The following is a 24,339-nucleotide window of genomic DNA, read 5'->3' on the forward strand; positions in this document are numbered from 1 at the left end:
AAAACTAGTTGTTAATGCGAGAGGTCACTGGAGAAGGGCCAGACTAGTCGAAGCTAACAGGAAGGTGACAGTAACACAAATAACCACACATTACAACAGTGGTATGCAGAAGAGCATCTCTGAACACACAGCACATCACACCTCTGAGTCAGGGATCATAGAATCACAGAACCCAAGGTCCAAGAACTACTGGTTTTCCACCCTCTCTTTACCTGGGAGTCAGGTGTGAGGACATTATAGCAAATTGGCAGCACTAATTGTTCAGCTAATTACCTGGGAGAAACCAGGGCTGGATTTGGATTTGAGGGCCAGATTTGACGATTGTTGCTCTATCTATAGCAGCAGAACCAAAAAGTCCAATAAATAGCTAATAAAGTGCTCACTGAGTATATTTAATATATGACATCAATTCAATTAAGTGGAAATAATTCATTATGTTTGCCAAATAAGAATTTTAATAGACATTAAGCATGAATATTCATTTACTAATTAATACTTAGCAACCATTGAACAATGGTTTGCTTTGAGTTACATATGAAATGGAGGTTATATGAGGAAAAGCGCCATATAAAAAAATAATTAAAAAAAACGTAATTTTGCAAAACACATTATAACTAAACCAAAGGCATTGAAAGAGATAGACTGGTAGAATGATCTGAAGTAGAAATAATACAAGGTAATAGAACAAGCTTTAAGGGAAGTCCCCCAGGGGAAAGATCTGTTATATGTACAGTTTATTAATAAGCGGAGGACGCAGGTGAGGAACTCCAGCTCCAAATGTGCCCGGTCTCCAGCAATGGTTCACCTTATCACCCACTCCGCTCAGTCATAGCGCTTCCCCGCTGAGCTCTGCAGAATCCGTTAAAACAGAAATAAGTCATATTAGGAGACCCTTACTGGGAAAAACTGGTCAGCACTGAATATGATTAAAAAAATATCTTACAGTAATACTCATATTACGCAGATATAACACAGATGTAATTAGTTAACAACTATAGTAAGTTGTTTGTATGGAGCTTGGTATGTGACAATGAATTCGATTTTTTTTAAACATTTTTTTAAAGAGATATAAATGATTGCACACGAGATAAATTGATGTAAATCGTGCGCACAATTTCTACTTCATGAACATGATTTAGGCAACATTACATTACGATTTATATCTTGTGAGCGCAAATTTAAAAGAAAGTCACCTTCTTGGCCCTGTACAGTATGTTGTGCTTGGTGACTGATTCTTTAATTTATTTACAATACTGTACGGAAGTACTGTAAATAAAAAATGTGTGGAAAAAATACTGTAAAATAAGAAAGCTTTCCAAAATAGAAATGTTAATAACAAATGCATGGACAAAATCAAATAAATATTTGGTGTGACCACCCTTTGCCTTCAAAACAGCATTCATTCTTCTAGGTATACTTGCACACCGTTTTTGAAGGAACTCGGCATGTAGGTTGTTCCAAACATCTTGGAGAACTAGCCACAGTTCTTCTGTGGATTTAGGCAGCCTCAAATGCTTCGGTCTCTTCCTGTAATCCCAGACAGACTCGATGACGTTGAGATCAGGGCTCTGTGGGGGCCATACCATCACTTCCAGGACTCCTTGTTCTTCTTCACACTGAAGATAATTCTTAATGACTTTGGTTGTATGTTTGGGGTCGTTGTCCTGCTGCAGAATAAATTTGGGGCCAATCAGATGCTTGCCTGGTAGTATTGCATGATGGATAAGTATCTATCTGTACTTTTCAGCATTAATTCTGACCATTCTCACCATTTGCAGAAATGCAGCCCCAAACTTCCAAGGAACCTCCACCATGCTTCACTGTTGCCTGTAGACGGTCTGCAGCCCTTCAGCGAATAAACTGCCTTCTGCTACAGCCAAATATTTCACATTTTGACTCATCAGTCCCGATAACCTACTGCCATTTTTTGAGTCGCTTGGCCTTGTTTCTATGTCAGAGGTATGGCTGTTTGGCCACAATTCTTCCATGAAGACCACTTCTGAGCAGACTTCTCCACATGGTAGATGGGTGTACCTGGGTCCCACTGGTTTCTGCCAATTCTGAGCTGATGGCACCGCTGGATATCTTCCGATTGTGAAGGGAAGTAAGCATGATGTGTCTTTCATCTGCCGAGCAGCAAGTTTCCTTGGCTGACTACTGCGTCTACGGTCCTCAGTGTTGCCCGTTTCTTTGTGCTTCTTCAACTGAGCTTGGACAGAACATCTGGAAACCCCTGTCTGCCTTGAAATTTCTGCCTGGGAGAGACCTTGCTGATGCAGTATAACTACCTTGTGTCTTGTTGCTGTGCTCAGTCTTGCCATGGTGTATGACTGACATTAAACTGTCTTCAGCAACCTCACCTTGGAAGCAGAGTTTGGCTGTTCCTCACCCAGTTTTAACCCTCCTACACAGCTGTTTCTGTTTCAGTTAATGATTGTGTTTCAACCTACATATTAAATTGATGATCATTAGCTCCTGTTTGGTATAATTGGTTAATCACACACTTGACAATATACCTACAAAATCCGTGACTTTTTGCAAGTGTACCTAGAAGAATTGATGCTGGTTTGAAGGCAAAGGGTGGTCACACCAAATATTGATTTGATTTAGATTTCACTCACTTTGCATTTTGTTAATCGATAAAAAATAAAATATTAATTTCTATTTTTGAAAGCATTCTTACTTTACTGCATTTTTTCCACACCTGCCTAAAACTTTTGCACAGTACTGTATTTATTAGTTATACATATTAGTTATATATTAGTTTATTTATTTGTTTTTTTTGGTCAGCATATTTCTATTGGTGTAGGTCCAGCAGTAGGTGAACGGGCTTACCCGTATCTTCCAGACCACGACGCTGATGAAGAGTCCGTACAGGAAGCTCTTGGCAAGGAAGAGGCTGTAGGACAGCTTCGCCGTCTGGCCAGCCTTCAGGTTGTAGTCTAGGGAAGAACAACAAGAGACACTGAGGAACTAAGACCAAAGATGCACATGTGGGATTCATTCTTACTTATTCTTATGGCTACAGTATATGACTGGGACCCGGAAGGTTTGTGACTCAAACCCCAGTGTAGCCACAGTAAGATCTTTAGTCACAATAAGGCCCTTAACCCCGCATTGCTCCATGGGGGATTGTCCCCTGCTTAGTCTAATCTGTAAATTCAACTTTGAATAAAAGTGTCAGCTAAATAACAAATTACTATTATTATTATTATTATTATTATTATTATTATTATTATTATTATTATTATATTTTGCATTCATTCTCCTGAGAGGTACACAGTGAAGCTAGAGTAAATAAATTCTACGGGCAATGTATGAAAAATGAAAATGTGCACAATTACCTCGATCCAAACCACCACCTGTAAATACGAGCCGACAGAGAATTGTCATTAATAATACAGAAACCCCACGAAGACGAAGACTTAAGGAAACAAAGAAAAAAATGTGTATGTTCATAAAGGAACAGGTTTGAGAACAATGTATCAGATTATTTGTAAAAACATATACGATTACATTTATTATTGTCAGTTTTATGGTAAAAATAGGTCAAATTCTGTACGCATAGAGTTGATCTCCATGAATTTGGTCTGCGAGATCTGCCTTTAGTCCCACCTTTAGCTCCGCTAATGGAGTCCGCGTTCTCCAGGGTATGGTTGCCATCGAAGAAGCTGGTCGTGCAGGTGAAGACGTTCCTGGTGTTGAACCACTTGTTGGACCGGACCCGCAGTCTGCTGGTGATGCTGTAGAACCTGCCGTCAGAGTCGCGGGTCGCGACGTCGTCCGTCCTGACCCCCCTGCTGATGTCCCGTCTGTTCAGCTGCCAGGACACGCTGATGTGGTCGGGGTAGAAGCCCGTGGCCACGCACAGCAGGGTCACTTTCGGGGTCTTATCTCTGCTTCTCCTCTCGTCGCAGTTTTCCTGACTGGAGGGCGGCAGCACCTTCACCTTGGGCGGCGTGACCTTTGAGTCTGTGAGAGAAAGATTTAGTGAGTGGTTTTTGTGTGAACCGTACAAGCTGATTAGACCTCATTATCATGTACCATACAATCCCTAGGTATTTTTTACTGTACTCTTAGGCTTTTGACCAGCCAATATACCAATACACTTTCATCATGGAAAGTCCAGTTTGTCACCTGTACTTTAACTGTCCTCTGTTCTTTGTTTTCTGTTGATTTTGGTACGAATCTCACACAGTGAGAGACAGAAACAGAACAGAAAATCAATTATCTCAAAAAACCCAACAGCCTAACAGGATAAATGCTCATGAGGACAATGACTAGCCAGTTCAACAAGCATTCAGTCAAATTGCTATTATCTGCAAATTTCTGTGGATTTTGTGAATATTTCTAGGATAATAAACATGTCAGAATAAATATGAAAAAGAAGTCATTAATAAACCACCAAACATTTTACAAACATGAATCTCACAGAATTTAAGAGAACTGTTGAGAGAGTGGTATTTAAAGGTGTACATTTATATAAACTATGAAAAAAAGGTTTTGAAATGTAACCTCAAATTTAACATTACATTAAATGTTGGCTTCCCTGGGCTCCAGACAGTATTTTTTATGAATATAATGATCATTCAATTAAAATATAATAAAATAGATTTTTTGAAGATATTTTCACTGCAACATGTTTTTGTCATCAAAGATATTTGTATTATGTCAAAGCATGTAGAATACTTCCAACTTTTTTTTCTCCTGTGTCTCAGGAGATTAATGTTTTCAACAAGACTGTCTAAATAGTTGGGCATTATCTTTCTATTTGTGAAAATGCCTATTTAAAAGTCTTATTTATTTATTTTACTTACCAAGAACGGTTAGTTTAGTGCCCTCACCGAAGTACAAGACATCGGCAGAGCACAGTTCTCACGCTTCATCTAAAAACGGTCAAATCTGAACACAGTGCTGCAGCGTCTCAAGGATCTCAGACTTTAATGAATATATGGCTGCATTGTCAGAGAAGTACACAAATTTTACACAATGAAGCTATAAACACAGACAATTTGCTTTGTCTCTTGGTTTTAGTAACTACATGCACCCTTTTCTGCCGTATGTTTTTTGCCGCTATATTTGATTGTATTTTAATGGGCTCAAAACTTGCAGGGACTGGGTGGGCACCAAACTTTCTTGGCGGAAAGTTACATTCCCCATATCTTTTCTCTTTGTTGCTCAAACTTTGATGTCCTGCCTAGAGATGGATGTAGCTCAGCTTTACTTCATGTTTTTTCCTCTGCGTCACTGTCAGCTTCACACAAACTTTTACCGTAGAGATTACGTTTTTATTGTAGCAGTTCCTCTGCTTTCAATCATTGACCTCAAGCTTGACAATGAATAAAAACATAAAGTAACATTTGCATTCCTTAGATCAGAAGAACGGCAGAACAATACTGATCTCTAGGTCAAGCATGATCGTAGGGTTACGTACAACACAGTATTCCTGAAGAACAGACAGAACCTTCAAGGTTTCATCGTGTGACTCAAGGATGGTCATTGCAGTAGGTCAGCACACAGAGTGGTCTTAATTTGGACAAGGAGAATTCTTACCTAGAACCGTAAGCTTGGTTCCCTCTCCAAAGTAAAGAGGGTAGTTGCCAGAGCACAGTGCCAGCTCATGGGGTAAAAAGCCGATATCTAATGTCCTCAGGTACAGTATGTTGCAGTACAGTCAAGATTATTTTAAATTGTCTACTGGTATCTATCAAGACAAAAGGCTTATTTTTGGCACTCATGTCTTAATGATCTTTAGCAAACTATCTTGTTATCCTGTTAGTACACCAGTCCTGCAAATGATTATATAACCCGGTTTCAATTGTGCATTCTGTGTACAGACTGTATTTTGGGAAATAGTAACTTATCGTGACTGTACACAGGGGCTCAGAATGAATTAGCACAAGTCTATGAAATCATCCTCGCTGAATTCAGTGAAGACAGCAAACACAATTCATACTGTTTGAATGATATGCTTTCCAGTATGGTTTGATTGTATTTTAATGGGCTCAAAAATTGCAGTTTTTTATGTCCTACCAGAAACTGGGTGGGCACCAAACTTTCTTGGTGGAAAGTTACATTCCCCATATCTTTTCTCTTTGCTGCGAGAAAAGAAATTAGCAAATCACAAGCCCTTAAAATGTCAGTGCTTGTGTACTAACTTAAAGTTAGTGCTGCTTGGCTGAGACCCACTGCCCTATTTTGTATTATTACACAGGCGACTACACCAGTAACGCTGATCTGAGCTGTGTCTCTCAGGTACTTTATCTAAATGATCTGTGCTGCCTCATAGCCGCTGCAGCTTATTGACTTGCAACTGTACAAACAAGAAGTCATTCGCCAGAAAATGCTAAAGCTTTCTTTTCTACACTTCATTCACATCAGCCACATCACGGCACTGTGGTTTAAAATGTATTTCCATAAACACGCAGCGAGAAAAAGTGATTTCCCATTCCCTAACCAGCCCATGCGGAGAACGTCACATTTAGAAAGCCCGGCTGAAAATGTTAGAGGAACTGTAATTTGTCATTTTTCTTACCGAGAACGGTTAGTTTGGTTCCTTCTCCAAAGTAAGCAGGCTGATTGTTCACAGTGTTGTATAGCAGCTGTAAAACGTATCTCTCTAAAACTTTGGAGTGGTTCTGGGCTGTTTGCCAGACTTCTCCGAACAGCCTCGCGTGCTATGTCTCTGCTAACGATGAACCAATTATCTCTATTTCCTGAATTCTTAACTATAGCTATTTTCAGTTTTACATTTGAAAATGTGTTTGCTAAAAAAGCCAAACGTGATGTTTGGATCTCCAGTTAAGATGTTAAGCATAAAGGTCCAGTGTTAATCTTGAAGTGTAATTCATCAATAATTATTATCCGAAGGACATTGTGAACATCATTGATGTGTTTGTTTTTAACTTTCATGGAAAGAGTGGTGACAGCATTCATTTTTGCTTCTCTGAAAATCTATAAATGAACCATAAACAGGGGGAAGATTTGTTATGCCCTGATTCCTCATTCCAGTCAGAATTACTTTATATTAAAAATGACAGATTAGACCTAAGGAATTAGCTCTGGATCTGAATATCAGCCGATACTGTTCTACAGTACTACATTGTAGGTATACAAACAAACATTTTTACAACAACATGCAATCAAGTGACATAAAATGACCCAAAACATATAATAGATGTTTGCAGTGATAATTTTGTTTCAATGACATTTCTACCAAGGTAACTTACCCAAAACCGTAAGCTTTGTGCCGTTTCCAAAGTAAGCTTCCCTGGTGTTAGCACAGTGCTGGAGTACTAAGTCCAAAAACTACTGTACCTACAGTAGACCGATAATAGAGCACACGCGCATGCACCTTATATAGCAGACCTAATTAGTTAAATTGTGTCTTACATAGACAGTATTCAACTACTGTATGTCTTAGATGGAGACAGAAATAAATATCAAAAAAGAAATTCTCACCTAAAACGGTCAGTTTAGTGCCGCTGCCGAAGTAGGCAGGATCGTAGTTCACGCTGATACACAGCCACATAAAAAAACCAAGTCTACTGGGTAGTAGCTTATAGCCCTCAAAGATCGAATTATAAATGTTAAATCTGTGTTTCTATCCCTCGGTTCTTGGTTTTGATGAAGCCAAAAATTAATACGAGCAAATTTCACACAAATATAGCATTACAGTAAATGAAACATTACAGACTGTCTTGCAAATAACAGTGTATGTATGTATGTATGTATGTATTTTTTTTTTCTTTTTTAATAAAATTGCAGCTATTTATGCATGACCAACTAGACATTTTCATAGATATTGGTTGTTTCATTTGCCTTACCCAATACTGTGAGTTTGGTTCCATTCCCAAAGTAAGCCTGTGCCGAGTTACTCACAGCCCTTCCTTAAGTGAGAAGAACTATCAAACACTTTTAACAGCGCTTTGGATCTTGGCTAAGAGCCAGATGTCGCTTTCTAAAAATTCTATGAAGGCCAAGGCGCAACAGATATTAATAAATTATATTGCCAAAGGAGTTTGTTCATACCAAACACATTCGCTAATCCAAATGCAATATAATTGCTCATTTATATGAATATGCCTTTCCCTTTTATTCTATCAATTTACGAGCTTGGTTTGGGTACTATCGGCGAGAAAAAACATGTAGATGTTACATTTCTTACCTAAAACAGTCAGTTTGGTGCCCGATCCGAAATAGGCTTCAGAGTAGGAACACGTCGTGGGAATGCTGTCTCATAACGTCGTTGCAGGTGTTCTAAATAATATATTTGGGGCCGCTTTGCTCGTATATACTAAAACATGTAAATAACCCATTACACGGAATAAAGTTATAGGATTTCATTGTCAGCTGTTGGTTATGAAAAGGTCATGGTTCTGTATGTAATGACAGGCACAGTTAAATTGCGTTACTGTCTTACTGTCAACATGATTCTCAAACTGCAATGATCTTCTATTAAAGCCAAGGCACGGCACATTCCTTGTATCATTGTTTCATCATAACTTCACATTCAATTATTTACTTGAAAACAACTTTTTCACTGTCTCCTGTCTTGGTCGTTGTAGATCCAAATCAAAGGTTATACACCTGCTTGTTATAAAGGCTTCACTTTACCTTAGTATATCATCAGTCCATGCAAATTTGGAAAACTACTTACCAATAACTGTTAGTTTTGTGCCTGGGCCAAAAACGGCTTCATAGCACAGTGACTAATCTTCACTTCAAAAGTACAGACGGATGTTATATATTCCTTATTTCCAACATAATAAGAGAGGAGAAATATTAACCTTTTTCTGTACTAATATAGTTTATTAGAGAGATAATTAATGTTTATTTAAATCCTCCAAAGATTGTGCCGAAGAACTGCCACCGTATACTTCCAGCTACCTGTCTATTTTTATAAAAACTCTTTGACTGATACCTTTTACATATTTTACACTAAGATGGAAAAAACATACACTCACCTAAAACTGTGAGTTTTGTCCCATCACCGAAGTATGCAGGATTACCGTAGCTACACGGTGCTATGGACTTATTAAATTAATTGAACATTTGAACATTTTTACTTATCAAATCCAAACAGTTATAGCCGTCAGTCCAACATAGCTGTCAGTGGTGCACATGTGAACAAAAACATTTATCTTACCTAAAACTGTTAATTTAGTCCCATTTCCAAAATAAGCTTGGGTCCCAGTGTCACAGTGCTCGGCTCACTTGGGAAAACAAACTCTGCCATTTCCCTGCATACAGTGCAGAGAAAGGGATTTCTCTTCTTAATACTGGTCTTGGAAGTATGCATTTATTAGTGTCGCGCTGATGGAATTAAGCTCAATGGCTTCATAAGGATGCAGAGAATTCCATTGAGTGTTCAGTCAAGCAAGTGAGCAGCTGTGTACTTTTACACGTCGCGAAGATCAGACACATTGTCCAAAACAGAAACAATCCAGAGAATATGAGAGAGAGAGAGTTTGTGTGATGAAGAGTGTGTGTGATGAAGGCTCCTCTCTATGTACAGTCGCTAGCCTAGCCATTTCTCCCACTCATATCGACCGTAGGGGCTGTAGATACCCAGTCTAATCTATGCATACAATGCAGTAGGTTTTTGTACGGCAGCCCTATGGAGTTGTATCACCGTGGCCCCCTGTCCCCACAGTGGTAAAGCATCACACAAAAACACTTCATCAACTTCCCTCTCCCCTCCCCTCCCCCTCCCCCTCGCCCTACCCCCCCGTAGTGTGTACAGTATGTGGGATGGTGTGTCTGTGGCTGCTGTTGAGACGTTATGTCATACTGACAGTTTCTATCTATATATACATCCGGATGAGGGTATGGGGAGGTGAATGCTATAACGGCACAACCCCCCCCCCCCCCCCCCCCCCGCTGACGCTATGGCCAAAATAAGGAAATTACGTATAACTCGTTCAGATTTCGGAATCCGCACCTCTGCTCTCGCTTGTGTGAAGTTATAGAACCCTCCCTATTGGAGGATTATAACTGCTGTGGCTGGATACATTAGTTTGCGTGGGTTGGCTCTTCCATTGAAAAATTGAACTTCAATATCTCACTCATTTCAAAACCAATCTCAATACCATTTCTGTGTGATGGATACCCTTACAAACCTACCATAAAAAATCCAACGAATCCCAACAGTACGCTAGCAGCAGCCAGTCTCACTCACTTAAGTGGCAAGCATTCAATTTGTGAAAACGTGTCAAGTAAAGCAAGGGCGGTAAAAAAAGAGAGACCAGCTAGGTCGGCGTACATAAATAGAAAACTTGCAGCTGAATCGCTAACTATGTTAGTTCATTAGGCTAGTCATAAACGCCAAGAAAGTGAGTTCACTATGCTAGACAGCTAGCTCTATATACACAGAAAAAATGGCACAGACTAGCTGGCCAATATTTAGGCTTTTAAAAGTAGTTTAAATGCGATCTACCCTGCCTGACTGGCTGATTCGGGATATTTCTCATTACACATGACATAAGTTTGGTAAACATAGGATGTAACCGATTCTATCAATCATATGAGATGCAATAGTTTTCAAACTGAAATACATAAGCTGAAACAATGAAAGGCTACCCGAGGCATTGTATTGAAACGCTTCAATGTCCATCTGTATGAATGGACTGGACAAGTATAAATAAGAGTGTCTGCTGAACATCAAAATGTAATGAGATGAAAAAATAAGGCTGTTTTCTGTCCTTACTATTTTAATGCTGCCTTAATTGAGTATTGACTGCATCTTTTCAGTGCCTGGCAAAGCATCTCGATCTCTGCGTCGGACACCCCTCTTAAGACGTTATTTGGATTCCTTGCCTTGATACAAAATACAATTACGTTTTAATTTAGTGCGAAAAGATTGACGCGAATGTGTATTTAGATCGCAGTATTGCAAGTTCTGAATATATTCAGGGTGACGTTATCAGATATACTGTAGGTTTCTGGACCTTGTCAATTACAGCAAATTAAACATATTCTCCTGCAGAGGTCAGTGTTTGATAAGTTCTGAGCTACGGGTATATGTTGTCAGAGAATACAGTGGTTGAATGCCTCAAGTTTTGGAGACATTGTAGACAGAAGGTATTGTACAAGGACATGGAATAAAAATCAGAATGAAATGGGTTTGTAACCCTCTCCACACTGATATAGTTCAACAACTTTTATCCCTAATCTCTTCGGGATTTTCCTTTATGGCATATTGTGCTTATAAAAACTGTCTGGTGACTACTCCACTCTAATGGTATGATTCAATATGAGTGAGGTTTAGATTGAACTGCAATCAAGCTTAGCTGTGAAAAATCAACTGAATCTAATTATCAATTAAATGTGGTTAATTGGTTGACTGAGTCAAGAAGGGGGGGATTACTTTTTCACATGGGTGGTATGGGCATTTTAATAATAAATATGAAATAAATACAATAATAATTTTAAAAAAGTTGGGTTAATTCAGTTGTCCCTTTATCCCAAATATGGCATTTTGTCTGCAGACCTGAAACCATTTAGTGTGACAAATAAGTAATAATAAATTTAAAAAGGCCAAGAGGGGGAACTGTACTGAATTGGGGTGAGAGATGGGTGCAGTACGAGGGCTCTGTAGCGTTAGTAAGTACGGCAGATGGACAGATGGAGGAGCCCCTCCCTCCAGCAGTGTGTACAGCAGTGGAGGCTCCTCCATAGAGGTGGAGGAGGCCTGGCCTCCCCAATAATTTGAGAGAAGAGAGAGATTTTAAAAAAACAATAAATATATTTATTTTATTTATTTATTTTAACAAAAAACATATTTTTTATTTTTTATATTCATATTATTTTAGTTTTGTTCATAAATCTAAATTTTCCCATGGCTAAAACCCAATATTGCAATTGTAAAGCAACAGGCCAGATTTCCCTATCAGTTTGTATTAAGGGAGGCCAGGCCTCCCCTAGGAAATTAGCTTTTCATAGAAGTCAATGTAATGCATTTTTTTTCATGCCAATATGTGATTGGCCAGATCACTGAAAATGGGTGGGCAACGGAGGCCTGGCCTCACCATGCATTGTGTCCAGGGCTGAAAGATTGACATTTTGTTCGTCCAATCACATGCTACTGGTTCATTTGGAATCAACTATCCTTTCCTTTCCTATTCAACACAGAAGCCATTTTGAGAATTCGCTAGTCACTTCAGTCAAACAAACACTCGCCATAGTGGCTACGAGTGTCCTATCAACTTGTGCTTTTCAGGAAATTTAGAGAACACCCCTAGCTATCATCCCTGGAGTTTATAGCTCATTTGGCCAAACACTTTTGCTTAAAACTACCTCGGAAGTCGGCGAGATTCTAGCGCAATTTGAGATCTTGGGCTGGAGATATGCAGATTCCAGATACTAGGGAGTGAGAATGACATTCAATAGGTCATGTTAGACACCATTTGGGATTTATTGAACAGTTTTATTTTTAATGTAGTCCATTTCGTTTTATTACAAGTCAATTTAATAATCTTCCATATCAAATTACCGAATTGTTGCTCTGTGAGGAAATTCACTCTAAATACGAATAGAGTGCTGCCCTCTAGTGGATAACGTTAACGTTAGATAAAGCCAACTGGAACCATATTTTTACATATTTTATATTAAATATATTGAATAAAACTACATATGATAAAGAAAGTGTTATCTTATCTTTTTTATATGCTAAACTTGATTAAATTGGTGATTACATGTTGAAGCTGTAGAAGAATGAAAAATGTAAGCTAAACAAAATTGTTTTTAACTACATAATTAAAATTCCTGCCTTTTACACATGTTCACTTGGCATTTATATTACATCCAAATGTCATTTCTCAGCTTAATTATCAGGCAGGCTCATAGACTTACAGCAATGTCATTTCTTCAGGAAGGCACAAGGCTAAGCTCTGCACAATGAATTTCATCAGCCAGAACTTTCTGACTGTAGCTTACACTCCAAATAGTATGCCTTTGGCCAGCACAAAGACAGATAAGAGAACAGGGAACATTCCATCGCGAGTGAAGTGAGCAAGCGGAAAAAAATGGCCTCCTCAATTCTGGAAGTCACCAGCCTCCACTGGTGTACAGTATGTGGTTAATAGAGGTTATTGTTGTGTTGAGTCGCTGTTCTGGGTTAGCGTGCAATGCTAGAAGCGCAGAAATACACAGCCGAGTCTTCCACCTCCAAATTCTTTATCTGCAGAGACGACAGTTTGTCTTCAGGACGCTCCATCGTGTATTTTGATGTCTTGAAGGGGGACTCTATGTATGCTTGTCCTTTGCCGTAAGAATATCCATTATTCCATCAGACGCATTCCTTGATTTAAAAAATATATATTTGTAAAATAATAACGTAATTATTTGTAAGAGAACTCTCACTAGTACTGTAGAGCAAAGCCAGAAGTATATAAAGCAGCTCCATCCTTTATCCTCATCCACGGTCACAAACTGTTGTTGCTTCTCATTTCCTGCCTCTTGTGTGCCCTCTCTGTCTCTCTTTCTCACTTGACAACAGGACTATGTCAGTGGGAACAGGAAGTGATGTCACAAGGAGTTCTGTCCAACAGTAATTTATTTATTTAAGTTATCAGGCACAGTGCAGATTAATAATTAAAAAAAACAATTCAGTTAACAGATCAATTTAAATGTGCCAGAGTTTGCTAATGAGCTCATTTTCATCTGTAGTCCCTAATCTACTGTAGCATTGGGCTCATGGATAAAAGTCCTGAGAATTTCGGAGGGTTCAAAGTTGAATAGTGGCAGTAAATTTCAGGGGAGTTGGAGTTTAACTAGCAGAGAGATGGGTGCAGTACGGGGCTCTGTAGCGTTAGAAAGTACGGCAGATGAACAGATGGAGGAGCCCCTCCCTCCAGCAGTGTGTACAGTATGTGGTTAATAGGGGTTATTGTTGTGTCGAGTCGCTGTTCTAGGTTAGCGTGCCATACTAGAAGCACAGAAATACACAGCCGAGTCTTCCACCTTCAAATTCTTTATCTGCAGAGACGACAGTTTGACTTCAGGACGTTCCATCGTGTATTTTAACGCGCTGAAGGGGGGCTCTATGTTTGTGTTGTCTTTGCTGCCAGAATATGCCATCAGACGCATTCCTCCATCGCTATCCTGCCTGTACCAGAACATATAGTAGTAGTCAGCATCATCGTGTTCACAGTGCAGGGTCTCGGTCTCTTTCCCCACGCTCATAATTATCTCTGGCCGTTTCTGCAGAACTGTGACTCCATCAGAGGACTCTGTGAGAGAAGCAGGAAGGAATTAATCACAGAAGTGTTCAGCTCCAATTAATCTGGTTATTTATTATTTTAAAAAAATATTTGGAAATAATAACGTAGTTATTTGTAGGAGAACTCTCACTAGTACTGTAGAGCAAAGCCAGAAGTATATAAAGCAGCTCCATTTCATCCTCATCCACAGTAAGTGACTGTTGTCGCGTCTCTTTTCCTGTGTCTTATGTGTCCTCTCTCTCTCTCACATTGCTCACATCTCACAGGACTATGTCACTGGGAACAGGAAGTGAAGTGATGTCACAAGGAGTTCTGTCCAACAGTAGCATTGGGGTCATGGATTAAATCCTGAGGATTTTGGAAGGAAACATATTCAGACGTTTTCCTTTATTTCTTCATACATCAATCTTCATGCGTGCATCTGAAGCTGTCGAATACAAGTTCCGTTTGTTGCTTGTTGAGTGAAACACTTAAAGCAACATATTCATTTGAAGGAGGTGGACACATGAAGGTGTTTCCAGACGTACCTGAGAAACAGTGGAGATTCTGTTCTATGGGTGCAGTACAGGGCCCTGTATTATTCACTCAAGCGTTAGACTATTTTTAATTTTGATAATAATGAGACTGAGACTATTCTTACTTGCCATGAAGAGCAAAATCACAAGCACCATGTAACTCTGCTCCACTTTATCCAGGGTGAAGGACATGGCATCTGTCTTCTCTTCTTCTCCTCTAATCCCTCTCTCAACTCCACTCTTGTTTGATATACTGCTCAATGCGCATTACGGCCACTGTCTGCAATTTAATAATATGATCTAACAACAAAAAGTCCTTTGACTGGTATCAAGTCAATGGAATCAAAGTGTTTGGCGGCTATGTTATGTCCTCTCAGTCATTAACACTTGTTTTTTTCTTGTCTCTTATTCATTTACTTCCTCTTTTGCACCTCTTTTGTATCAATTGAGACAGGAAGTGATGTCACAAGGAGTTCTGTCCCCACTGATCCATTGGGCCCATGTCTAAAAGGAAGCTATAGTTTTCCAGTTTTATACGTGGCCTTTGCACATATCTGAGTCAGGAAATTGCTGAGCTAGAGCTGAACTGCATTGTCAGAGCTGACCGAACAATTTAAGCAGATCTATTACTTGCTGAAGTTCTTTCATCGCGGGGAATGACTGAAGTGCTTCAGGGCATTATACAGAAAATGTTTTTTTTTCTTGATAAACAGCGCCCTCAGCCGGAATTTATTCTCTCTAAATAATTTTTTTATATTCAGAAATTGTTACAGTGTGGGTTTGAGTAAATGGTTGGCATTTATATAGCGCCTTTATCCAAAGCGCTGTACAATTGATGTTTCTCATTCACCCATTCATACACACACTCACAGCGATTGGCTGCCATGCAGGGCACCGACAAGCTTGTCAGGAGCAAATGGGGAAAGATATAACTCACTTTCCCCTTATTTTCCCAAACAATCATAATCCGCCTGAAGGTGTCATTCCTTATAGAACATATAAATGGAAATGAATTGTTTTGGCTTCCATCACTTTTTGCGCAACTGCGTTTGTATTGGGCATGTAATAGTTGGTGCACGTTGCCAGCAACTTTTGGATTGGTTTTACTGCACACTTTGGTTATGGATTCATTGGTGATATTGATTATAAGCCCTGTACATGTACGTTTTGAAAAATATAATTTAGAGTTTTGTGTGTCAATCAAGGAAAACTAAATTAAATGAAAAAAAATCGAATGATCAGATAGGCACTGGTCCTTCTCTTTGTTGTACAGGTAGCAGTCAAAATTGTACTTCCCTCTAGGGTCTTTCAATGCACTTATCCCTGGTATGGGTATGCACTTTGCACTTTGTTGTACATCACTCTGCCAAATGCCATTAATGTAAAATGTCTGTTTAAAGGCAATCGGCCTGTCCATCAGCCAAACCTTGAATTTGTGGAGAAACACCTATTGTGGGCTTAAGTATCTATTGAATTTCCAAGGTATTTCCATAGTGTTATTTTAAGCGTGTTATATTGAACATAGAAGAGGGTAACTAATCAGTCAGGACAAGTCATATGAAGAACCAGCTTTTAAAAATATATACTCTCAGTGAGCACTTTATTAGGTAGGCCTGTACACCAGCTTATTAATGCAAATATTTAGCCAATCATATCAGCCAATCATGTGGCAGCAACTAATGGCATGAAAGCATGCAGATGTGGTGAAGAGGTCAAAAAATGTGATCGAAGTGACTGTGGAATGAGGGTGGATTGAGTATCTCAGAAACTGATGATGTCCTGGGATTCTCACGCATGGCAGTCTCTAGATTTTGCAGAGATTGGTACGTAAACCAAAAACATCCAGTGAGCAGCAGTTATGAGAGAGGTCAGACCCCGCATTGCTCTGGGGGGGGGGGACCCCCTGCTAAGTCTAACCAACTGTAAGTCGGAGCTAAACAGCAAATTATTATTATTATTAGGATATTATACCATGAGGATCACAATGTAAATGGTAAATGGTAAATGGCAGGCATTTATATAGCGCCTTTATCCAAAGCGCTGTACAATTGATGCTTCTCCATTCACCCATTCAAACACACACTCACACACCGACGGCGATTGGCTGCCATGCAAGGCCCCGACCTGCTCGTCAGGAGCATTTGGGGGTTAGGTGTCTTGCTCAGCGACACAGCCCGTGTATGTACAGGCTGCTGTAATGGGGGGGTTGCCGAAACGCCGCCACGGCGGTTGGGAGGAGCGGTGAGCTGTTCAGACACACGCGGTCGGTGGGGGAGACCACAGCGCTCTCCTGACTGTGCCAGCGTTTCCGTTTCCCACAGCACCCCCCCCCCCCCCCCCGCCCCCCACCAGCCCCCGCGGGGGGGCTTCTTGCACGGCGACACCGTTGCTCGGCGACACCGTGACTGGCGGCGCAGTAGTAGGTGGCGCTGTCCGCCAGGGTCAGGTTGGAGACGCGCAGGGTGAAGCTGTTCTCCGAGGCACCTCCGAGGGACGCGGAGAAGCGGTCCGTCTCCGCGGAGGTCTCGTATTCCTTTTTCAGGAAGTGGATGGGAGCCCCGCTCCGGGCCTGCCTGTACCAGAACATGGTGTAGCTGCTCATGGAGTACCCCGCGGCCATACTGCAGTGCAGGGTCACTGTGGCTCCCGGGGCGGGGGTCAGATCGACCTCAGGCTGCTGCACCACCGGGCTGGAGGTCACCCCTGCAGGAGAGAACACAAGACGTGAAGCGCTCCATATCTGCAGAGGACGGGGTGTGAGACCACCCCCCCCCCCTCCTCCTGCCCCTGCATTGTCAATTGGGGGGGGAATCATATTCACTCCAACCAGCTTTGCTGCTGAAACTTGCTATGGAACTGCTAAAAGTAAAAGTAAACTGCTACGGAACACCTGCAACTGCGTAGGTTTTAGCTGCCTTGTTCAGGATTTGGTAGAATTAAACACTGGCCACCTTTGTCGCACCATAGTGCCATTCATTGCCCTGGAAACGTAGGAAATGGAAAGCTCTGCCTCCCTACGTACATGAGAGCACGGGAATGAGAAGACAGAGGGCTGAAAACATTTCTCTGAGAGTGTTCTTCAGGGCGACTGGCTCTGTGCTCCTCGGGAGGAAAACAGGAAAGAGAAGAGATGAAGGGGGCGTTTGCCTCTGTGCCGCAGGAAATGGAAACAACGAATGTACGTTCTCTTACAAAATGTCATTCGAGAGCCCTTGGCTTGACTTTCCAGGGAGGCTTGTGGATAACCTTTGAGCTTTTTTTGATCACATCTCCCAGTGTTCTATTGGTACATGAGGATGTGGAAAGGTACATTTTAAAGATGGTGGGGAAACAGGTGGTAGAAGCACTGTACGTGTGGCACACAACAACAAAAATGAAACACAACTATATTCCCCAAATAATTAAGGGTTCTGGTGGTTCTATGGCGATGAGAGGCGTATATTCCTGACATGGTTTATGTGCACTCATGCTCATAAAAGGGCAAATTGATGTTAATCATTGCTGAGTGGTACTTACTGATCACATTCAAACCATGTTCATGCTTTTGATTCATGCAGGAAGGGGGTTTCGTCCAAGATGGCAGTGCCCCCTTGTCTGCCAAGCATAACTCACATACGTCACACGAAATATAGGGATAAAATAATAAAATAAATAAATAAATAAATAAATAGAAACATAAAAAGGGACATAAGACAGGGAATAGTGATCTGGATCATGTCAGGTTTTATTACGTCCTGGGTGTTAGTTTCACTGTGGGGGACGATATTGTCCTTTTTTTCCCCTAGTTTCTTCCTTGTTGCCGAGTGGGCGTGTACCTGACAGCCCTCCCGTTCATTACTGTTATCTGCGACCAGGCAGCGAAGGGTGACTTCCATGGATTGGTTCGTGCACTCGGTTTGTCCGTTAGTCTGAGGGTGAAACCCTCAAAGAAAGAAAAACCTTCTTAACTTTACAATGAAACCCAGAAGACAGACTAACGGATGGCCCTCACAGCGTACAGAATGCTTTAGATCATTCTGTAAAGAATTTAGAAATGAATTGTGGTCCACAATTCCGACACCAGGCGGCACGGATGGGGCAGTGGGTAGCACTGCCGCCTCACAGCAAGGAGGTCCTGGGTTCGAATCCCCGTCGGCCGGGGCCTCTCTGTGCGGAGTTTGCATGTTCTCCCCGTGTCTGCGTGGGTTTCCTCCGGGTACTCCGGTTTCCTCCCACAGTCCAAAGACATGCAGGTTAGGCTGATTGGACAGTCTAAATTGCCCATAGGTATGAGTGTGTGAGTGAATGGTGTGTGTGCCCTGCGATGGACTGGCGACCTGTCCAGGGTGTATTCCTGCCTTTCGCCCAATGTATGCTGGGATAGGCTCCAGCCCCCCTGCGACCCTGTTCAGGATAAGCGGGTTCAGATAATGGATGGATGGATGGATTCCGACACCACATCCACAGCGAGGCTGTGCGCTCTTAGGACATGGATACTGAATCGCACTGAACACTGGACACTGAATCGCGCCGTCTCCGATGCCGAAGGTAGTTTGGCCATTGGAATAAAATGCGCCGCCTTCGAGAACAGATCCTCGACCACCAAGATAGCGGCGTAACCGTCCGATGGTGGGAGACCGGTCACAAAGGCCAAAGAGATGTGACTCCATGGGTGGCTAGGCACCGGCAACGGACGCAGTAACGGGTAACCCTGCCAGCACACACCGAGGGTCCTTACAGCGGGCGCAGACAGTCCCCCGTCCCCACGCCCTTACACAAAAAGGAAAAGTTTAATCGAGTTTAAACTATTTCTTCTCCGGTGAGAACTCACTAACCGTGTCCAAGCAGTATGAAGTAGAAAAAAAATGAACGGCTGAATTAAAAAAGAAAACCAGTAAACCTTGGTTTTCCTGTTTGTGTGTGTGTGTGTGTGAGTGTGTGAGAGAGAGAGAGAGAGCGAGAGACAGACAGAGAGAGAGGGAGAGAGAGTGTTGTTTTTTTGTGAGGGAACAGTGTGGAGGCAGTACACCGTGCTTGACTCGCTGCGCAGACGTAGACTGCGGAGTCTGCCTCCGTCACAGCGGAGACGACCAGGGAGCCCTTCTGGACCGACTCTCTCCCGAGCTGGAACCGGGGGGCCGAGAACGGGGCCTCGTAGGTGGGCTCAACCGAGCTGTAGCCGAATCCGATCAGACGGAGGGCTCCGCTTCCCGCCCGCCGCTCGTACCAAAGCATGACCAGGAGGGCGCCGTCGTCGTGGCTGCAGTCGATCTCCGCCTGCTCCCCTGGACGCGCCGTACGCACGGGAGTCTGCTCGAACGTCACACTGTCTGCAAGACCTGTGGCAAAGAAAGAAAAACCTTCTCAACTTTACAATGACTAGAGCCGTCTCGGCTACGTTGGTGCGTTGTAATATGGGCTCCATGAAAGGATCGTCAATTGCAATAAAATTGTTTAAAAAAAAAAAAAAAAGTTTGGAATTTATCTAAATTCTAAAGTCTCACATGGAAATAGGCAGACGAGGACTATGAATCTGTTTGCAGCTCTGAACATCATGCTGTTTAGTATCCTGTTCATGTGACTACCTCACAGTCTTTTGTGCAGTTGATTTGCGCGCCACCACTTCCTGTTCATCAGAAATGAACATGCCATGGTACATCCACCCACATGTTGGAATACAGCAGCTCAAATAAAGAATTTATTACATTTTAAAAAATATTTTTCTAGTAATATAGTTATTGAAAGGTATTTTTTTTTACATGTTTTCTGTTTTAATTTGCTCCAATAATAATAATAATAATAATAATAATAATAATAATAATAATAATAATAATAGCTTCACTCAGCCATTCTCATTTTTCAAGCAAATCTTGCATTCTCCATGGGTTCTTCCTGTAGGGACAAACTACTAGTACTATCAGCTTTGACACTGATGTGATGAAGAAGTGGATTTTACTTATTTTTAGACAGTTCAGCATGATGACCTGCCGCCTTGAAAACATTTGCTGTAGCACATTTTTGAACACAGTGCTTAGTGTGATGAAATACTCAAGCAGTACAGAAGGTGTGCGACCTCTGTGAACGAACATTCATTTATAACGCATATATGCATTTTCTAAACTTTAGGAACTCTCTAGCACCACCATGTGGTCGGTAACGGTCTGTGCTGCTGCTGTGATATCTGGGTGTTAATTACCAAATATTGTGTCATACTTCATCAAGCCATCGTAAATATTAACAGCATGTGTATCTGCCATGGCCAAGAGTCATGGCATGACACTTGACTGATCTATACACTTGATCTATAGCTCAAGTCAGGCCAAATGTCTGCATGTTGTAGCTGCGGCTGAGTTGCACAGACTCGACTGTGACTGAACCATATATCCTGTCACATCACCAAGGCAATACATGAAGAAGAAAAAGATCTCAATATTAGATATTATATAGAATATTATGGACCTGTTTGCATTTATAGGCGGCACGGATGGTGCAGTGGGTAGCACTGCCGCCTCACAGCAAGGAGGTCCTGGGTTCGAATCCCCGTCGGCCGGGGCCTCTCTGTGCGGAGTTTGCATGTTCTCCCCGTGTCTGCGTGGGTTTCCTCCGGGTACTCCGGTTTCCTCCCACAGTCCAAAGACATGCAGGTTAGGCTGATTGGAGAGTCTAAATTGCCGTAGGCATGAGTGTGTGAGTGAATGGTGCGTGTGCCCTGCGATGGACTGGCGACCTGTCCAGGGTGTATTCCTGCCTTTCGCCCAATGTATGCTGGGATAGGCTCCAGCCCCCCTGCGACCCTGATCAGGATAAGCGGGTTCAGATAATGGATGGATGGATGGATGTTTGCATTTATTGATTTAATTTCTGCTGCCGTTTGAATTGAACCGAAATGAAGTCGGCCTCCAACCCTGAAAGTGCTGACAGCAGGTCGGAATGCGCTGTGGTTGATTACGGGGGTTTTGTGTTGAATCGAGAGGGGGCACGCAGCACTGTGTCGTACCGACAGAACAGAAATACGCTCCTCTCTCGTTGACAGTCACCGCAGGGGCCTTCAAAAAGCCCTCCTTCTCTCCGTGTCCGCTGACGTTGAAACGTTCATCGCCCACGTACGCATCTTTAGACCTCAGATAGCCTAAGACTTCAAGGCCTCCTCCCGGCGTCTGCTTGTACCAGGATAATTGAGAATACCAGAATATTCTGTCTGACCCGCCATCGTGACTGCAGGTGAGAGTCACAGTTTCCCCAGGATGTAGTATCAGCGTGGGGGGAGACTGGGCAACTGTGATGCAGACCACAGAACCTGTGGAACGACAGAGGTGAGGGACTGGTTATAGGACACAGTTAAACATAGAAAATGGCCGTAAGGCACAGTTAAACACACAAACTGACCATAAGGCACAGTTAGACACACAAACTGACCATAAGGCACAGTTAAACACACAAACTGACCATAAGGCACAGTTAGACACACAAACTGACCGTAACGCACAGTTAAACACACAAACTGACCGTAAGGCACAGTTAGACACACAAACTGACCATAAGGCACAGTTAGACACACAAACTGACCGTAACGCACAGTTAGACACACAAACTGACCGTAAGGCACAGTTGAACACACAAACTGACCGTAAGGCACAGTTAAACACACAAACTGACCGTAAGGCACAGTTAAACACACAAACTGACCATAAGGCACAGTTAGACACACAAACTGACCGTAAGGCACAGTTAAACACACAAACTGACCGTAAGGCACAGTTAAACACACAAACTGCCTGTGAGACACATTTAAAAACAGAAACTGACTGTAAGACACAGTTAAAAAAAAAAAGCCATTATAACTCTGACCACAGTAGTAAAAGTACATCTTACTTGAGAGACAGGCTAGTGACAAGGTGAATCTAATTAGATGCACAGTCATTTTGACTCTCCGGGCAATAGAGAGAGAAGATCAGCAAAGCCACATCAACCTGAGGGTACTATAGCTTTCTATTTACATACTGCTATAATTAGCCATGTGTATGCTGTAGGTTGTAATTGCACTTCTGTATAATTATTTTAGTCTTCAGGGTGTTCTAGTTGCCAACCGTGGTATGCTAGTTGGAAAGTTGATGTACTCTTCAAGGTTTCAACTTTTATCTATGTGATCACACTAGGACTTGGAACTGTACTTTCCTCTGGGGTCTTCATTGCAGTTGTCCCTGCTTCTGATTTGCACTTTTGTACTATTGTATGTCACTCTGGATAAGAGCGTCTGCTAAATGACTTTAATGTACTGTACTGCCCTTTCTTTGTGCAGGATAATCAAGTAGCATGAACAGTCTGTGGACTGCATTTAAATCAACATTTGTCGTTAAAGTTTTTGTAACATAGGCCTATTATATACTTTTTTACTTTTTATGCAGATTGTTTTCTAATTTAGGTACAATGATTGATGATTGGATGATATTCGACAGACAAAGCTATTGTCGCAGGTGACTTTAACGCTGTCCCTGATGATTGGCAAGACAGACTTCCTACACATTTCACATCTCATTCATTTAACCCGCTGATATCAGATTTTTCCAAATCTCTTGATCTCATTGATACATGCCGTAAAATTAATACAAAGAAAAAGCAATACACATGGAATAACAACACAGGGCGGTCCCATTGTTTTAGATTTCATTTTTGGTTAATAACAAGGTCTGTCCTCAAATTGTGATATGTGGCCCTCTCCCGTCACTGACCATTGTATTATTTCTCTGTCTATTTCAACTCATGACAGTCTAACACAACCTAAACAATTCCACTGGAAACTCAACAGTAAGCCTACAGAAATGTAATTCATTTTGTAACGGTATCTTATCGTTGATAAGCGAGGTCAAGCTACAAGGTGTCTTATCCCCTATGAATAGTCATTTCAATATAATATTAGGAAAAATATAATATTTAAATGTGGCTTAAATGTAATATTAGAAAAAACTTTTAACACTGAGTGACACGAGGAGTGAGGAGACTTAGCAATGTGCAGTGTCTTTACAGTTACGACAGACGGTTCTGAGACGGGGGAAGTGGTTTTGCGTACGGGAGAGGAGAGACCTGCAGCACTGTGACATCCACGCGGCACACAGATACGCAGCGCTGTCTGTCGGCGCCAGTTTGTCGATGTGCAGGAACGCCTGACTTTCCCCGTCTCCGCTCACTCTGAATCTCTCCTCGCCCTCCGTCACTACGTTCTCATAAGAAACGCGTCCGATGAGCGTCATGCCATTCCCGCGCCGGGGCTGCTGGTACCAGAGGATTGTGTCGTAGCTCTGTATGCCGTGGCTGCAGCTCAGTTGCACAGACTTTCCGGGGGCTCCCAGCAGGGCGGAGGGAGACTGGTGCACGCTGTTACCCAACGCGAATCCTACGGAGGGAATGGCATCGTTTACAATAAAACCAACGTCTCTGGATAATGTGCGATAGAATAACCATGATAGCCAGAGAATATGAACTGTTTTTGAGTTTTAGGTATTGGTATTAGCGGTCTTTTAATTATTTTGTATAAAATATTACCTGTGAGGCTGTACAGTATGATGGTGAAAGCACTGAGGGGTCTGATCATGTTGATTCCTCAGAGATGCTGAGAGAGCAAATCA

At 41.9% G+C, this 24,339-nt stretch overlaps 1 protein-coding gene across 1 annotated transcript; it reads right to left on the reverse strand.

The window, feature by feature from the left end:
* Positions 1-432: 432 nt before the first annotated feature.
* LOC133123368 (M1-specific T cell receptor beta chain-like) lies at positions 433-24,339 on the reverse strand. The gene is made up of 7 exons (XM_061233798.1): positions 24,257-24,339; positions 23,813-24,107; positions 7,827-7,876; positions 3,616-3,972; positions 3,345-3,362; positions 2,836-2,942; positions 433-849 (listed from the first exon to the last, which is right to left on the reverse strand). The coding sequence occupies exons 1-7, from the start codon at positions 24,303-24,305 to the stop codon at positions 823-825; spliced, it is 903 nt and encodes a 300-aa protein (XP_061089782.1). The 5' UTR covers positions 24,306-24,339; the 3' UTR covers positions 433-822.

The sequence above is a fragment of the Conger conger genome, chromosome 1 (genome assembly GCF_963514075.1).
Source record: "Conger conger chromosome 1, fConCon1.1, whole genome shotgun sequence".
In the NCBI taxonomy this organism is placed as follows: Eukaryota; Metazoa; Chordata; class Actinopteri; order Anguilliformes; family Congridae; genus Conger; species Conger conger.

What these genes read in the sequence shown, in the direction of transcription:
- LOC133123368 (XM_061233798.1), bottom strand. Translation starts at nt 24,305, where the DNA reads ATGATCAGACCCCTCAGTGCTTTCACCATCATACTGTACAGCCTCACA. An exon ending in TATCTGTGTGCCGCGTGGAT is followed by an intron (nt 7,877 to 23,812) that starts GTCACAGTGCTG and finishes AAGGGCTGTGAG; the next exon opens with TAACTCGGCACAGGCTTACT. An exon ending in TCGTGGTCTGGAAGATACGG is followed by an intron (nt 850 to 2,835) that starts GTAAGCCCGTTC and finishes CGGATTCTGCAG; the next exon opens with AGCTCAGCGGGGAAGCGCTA.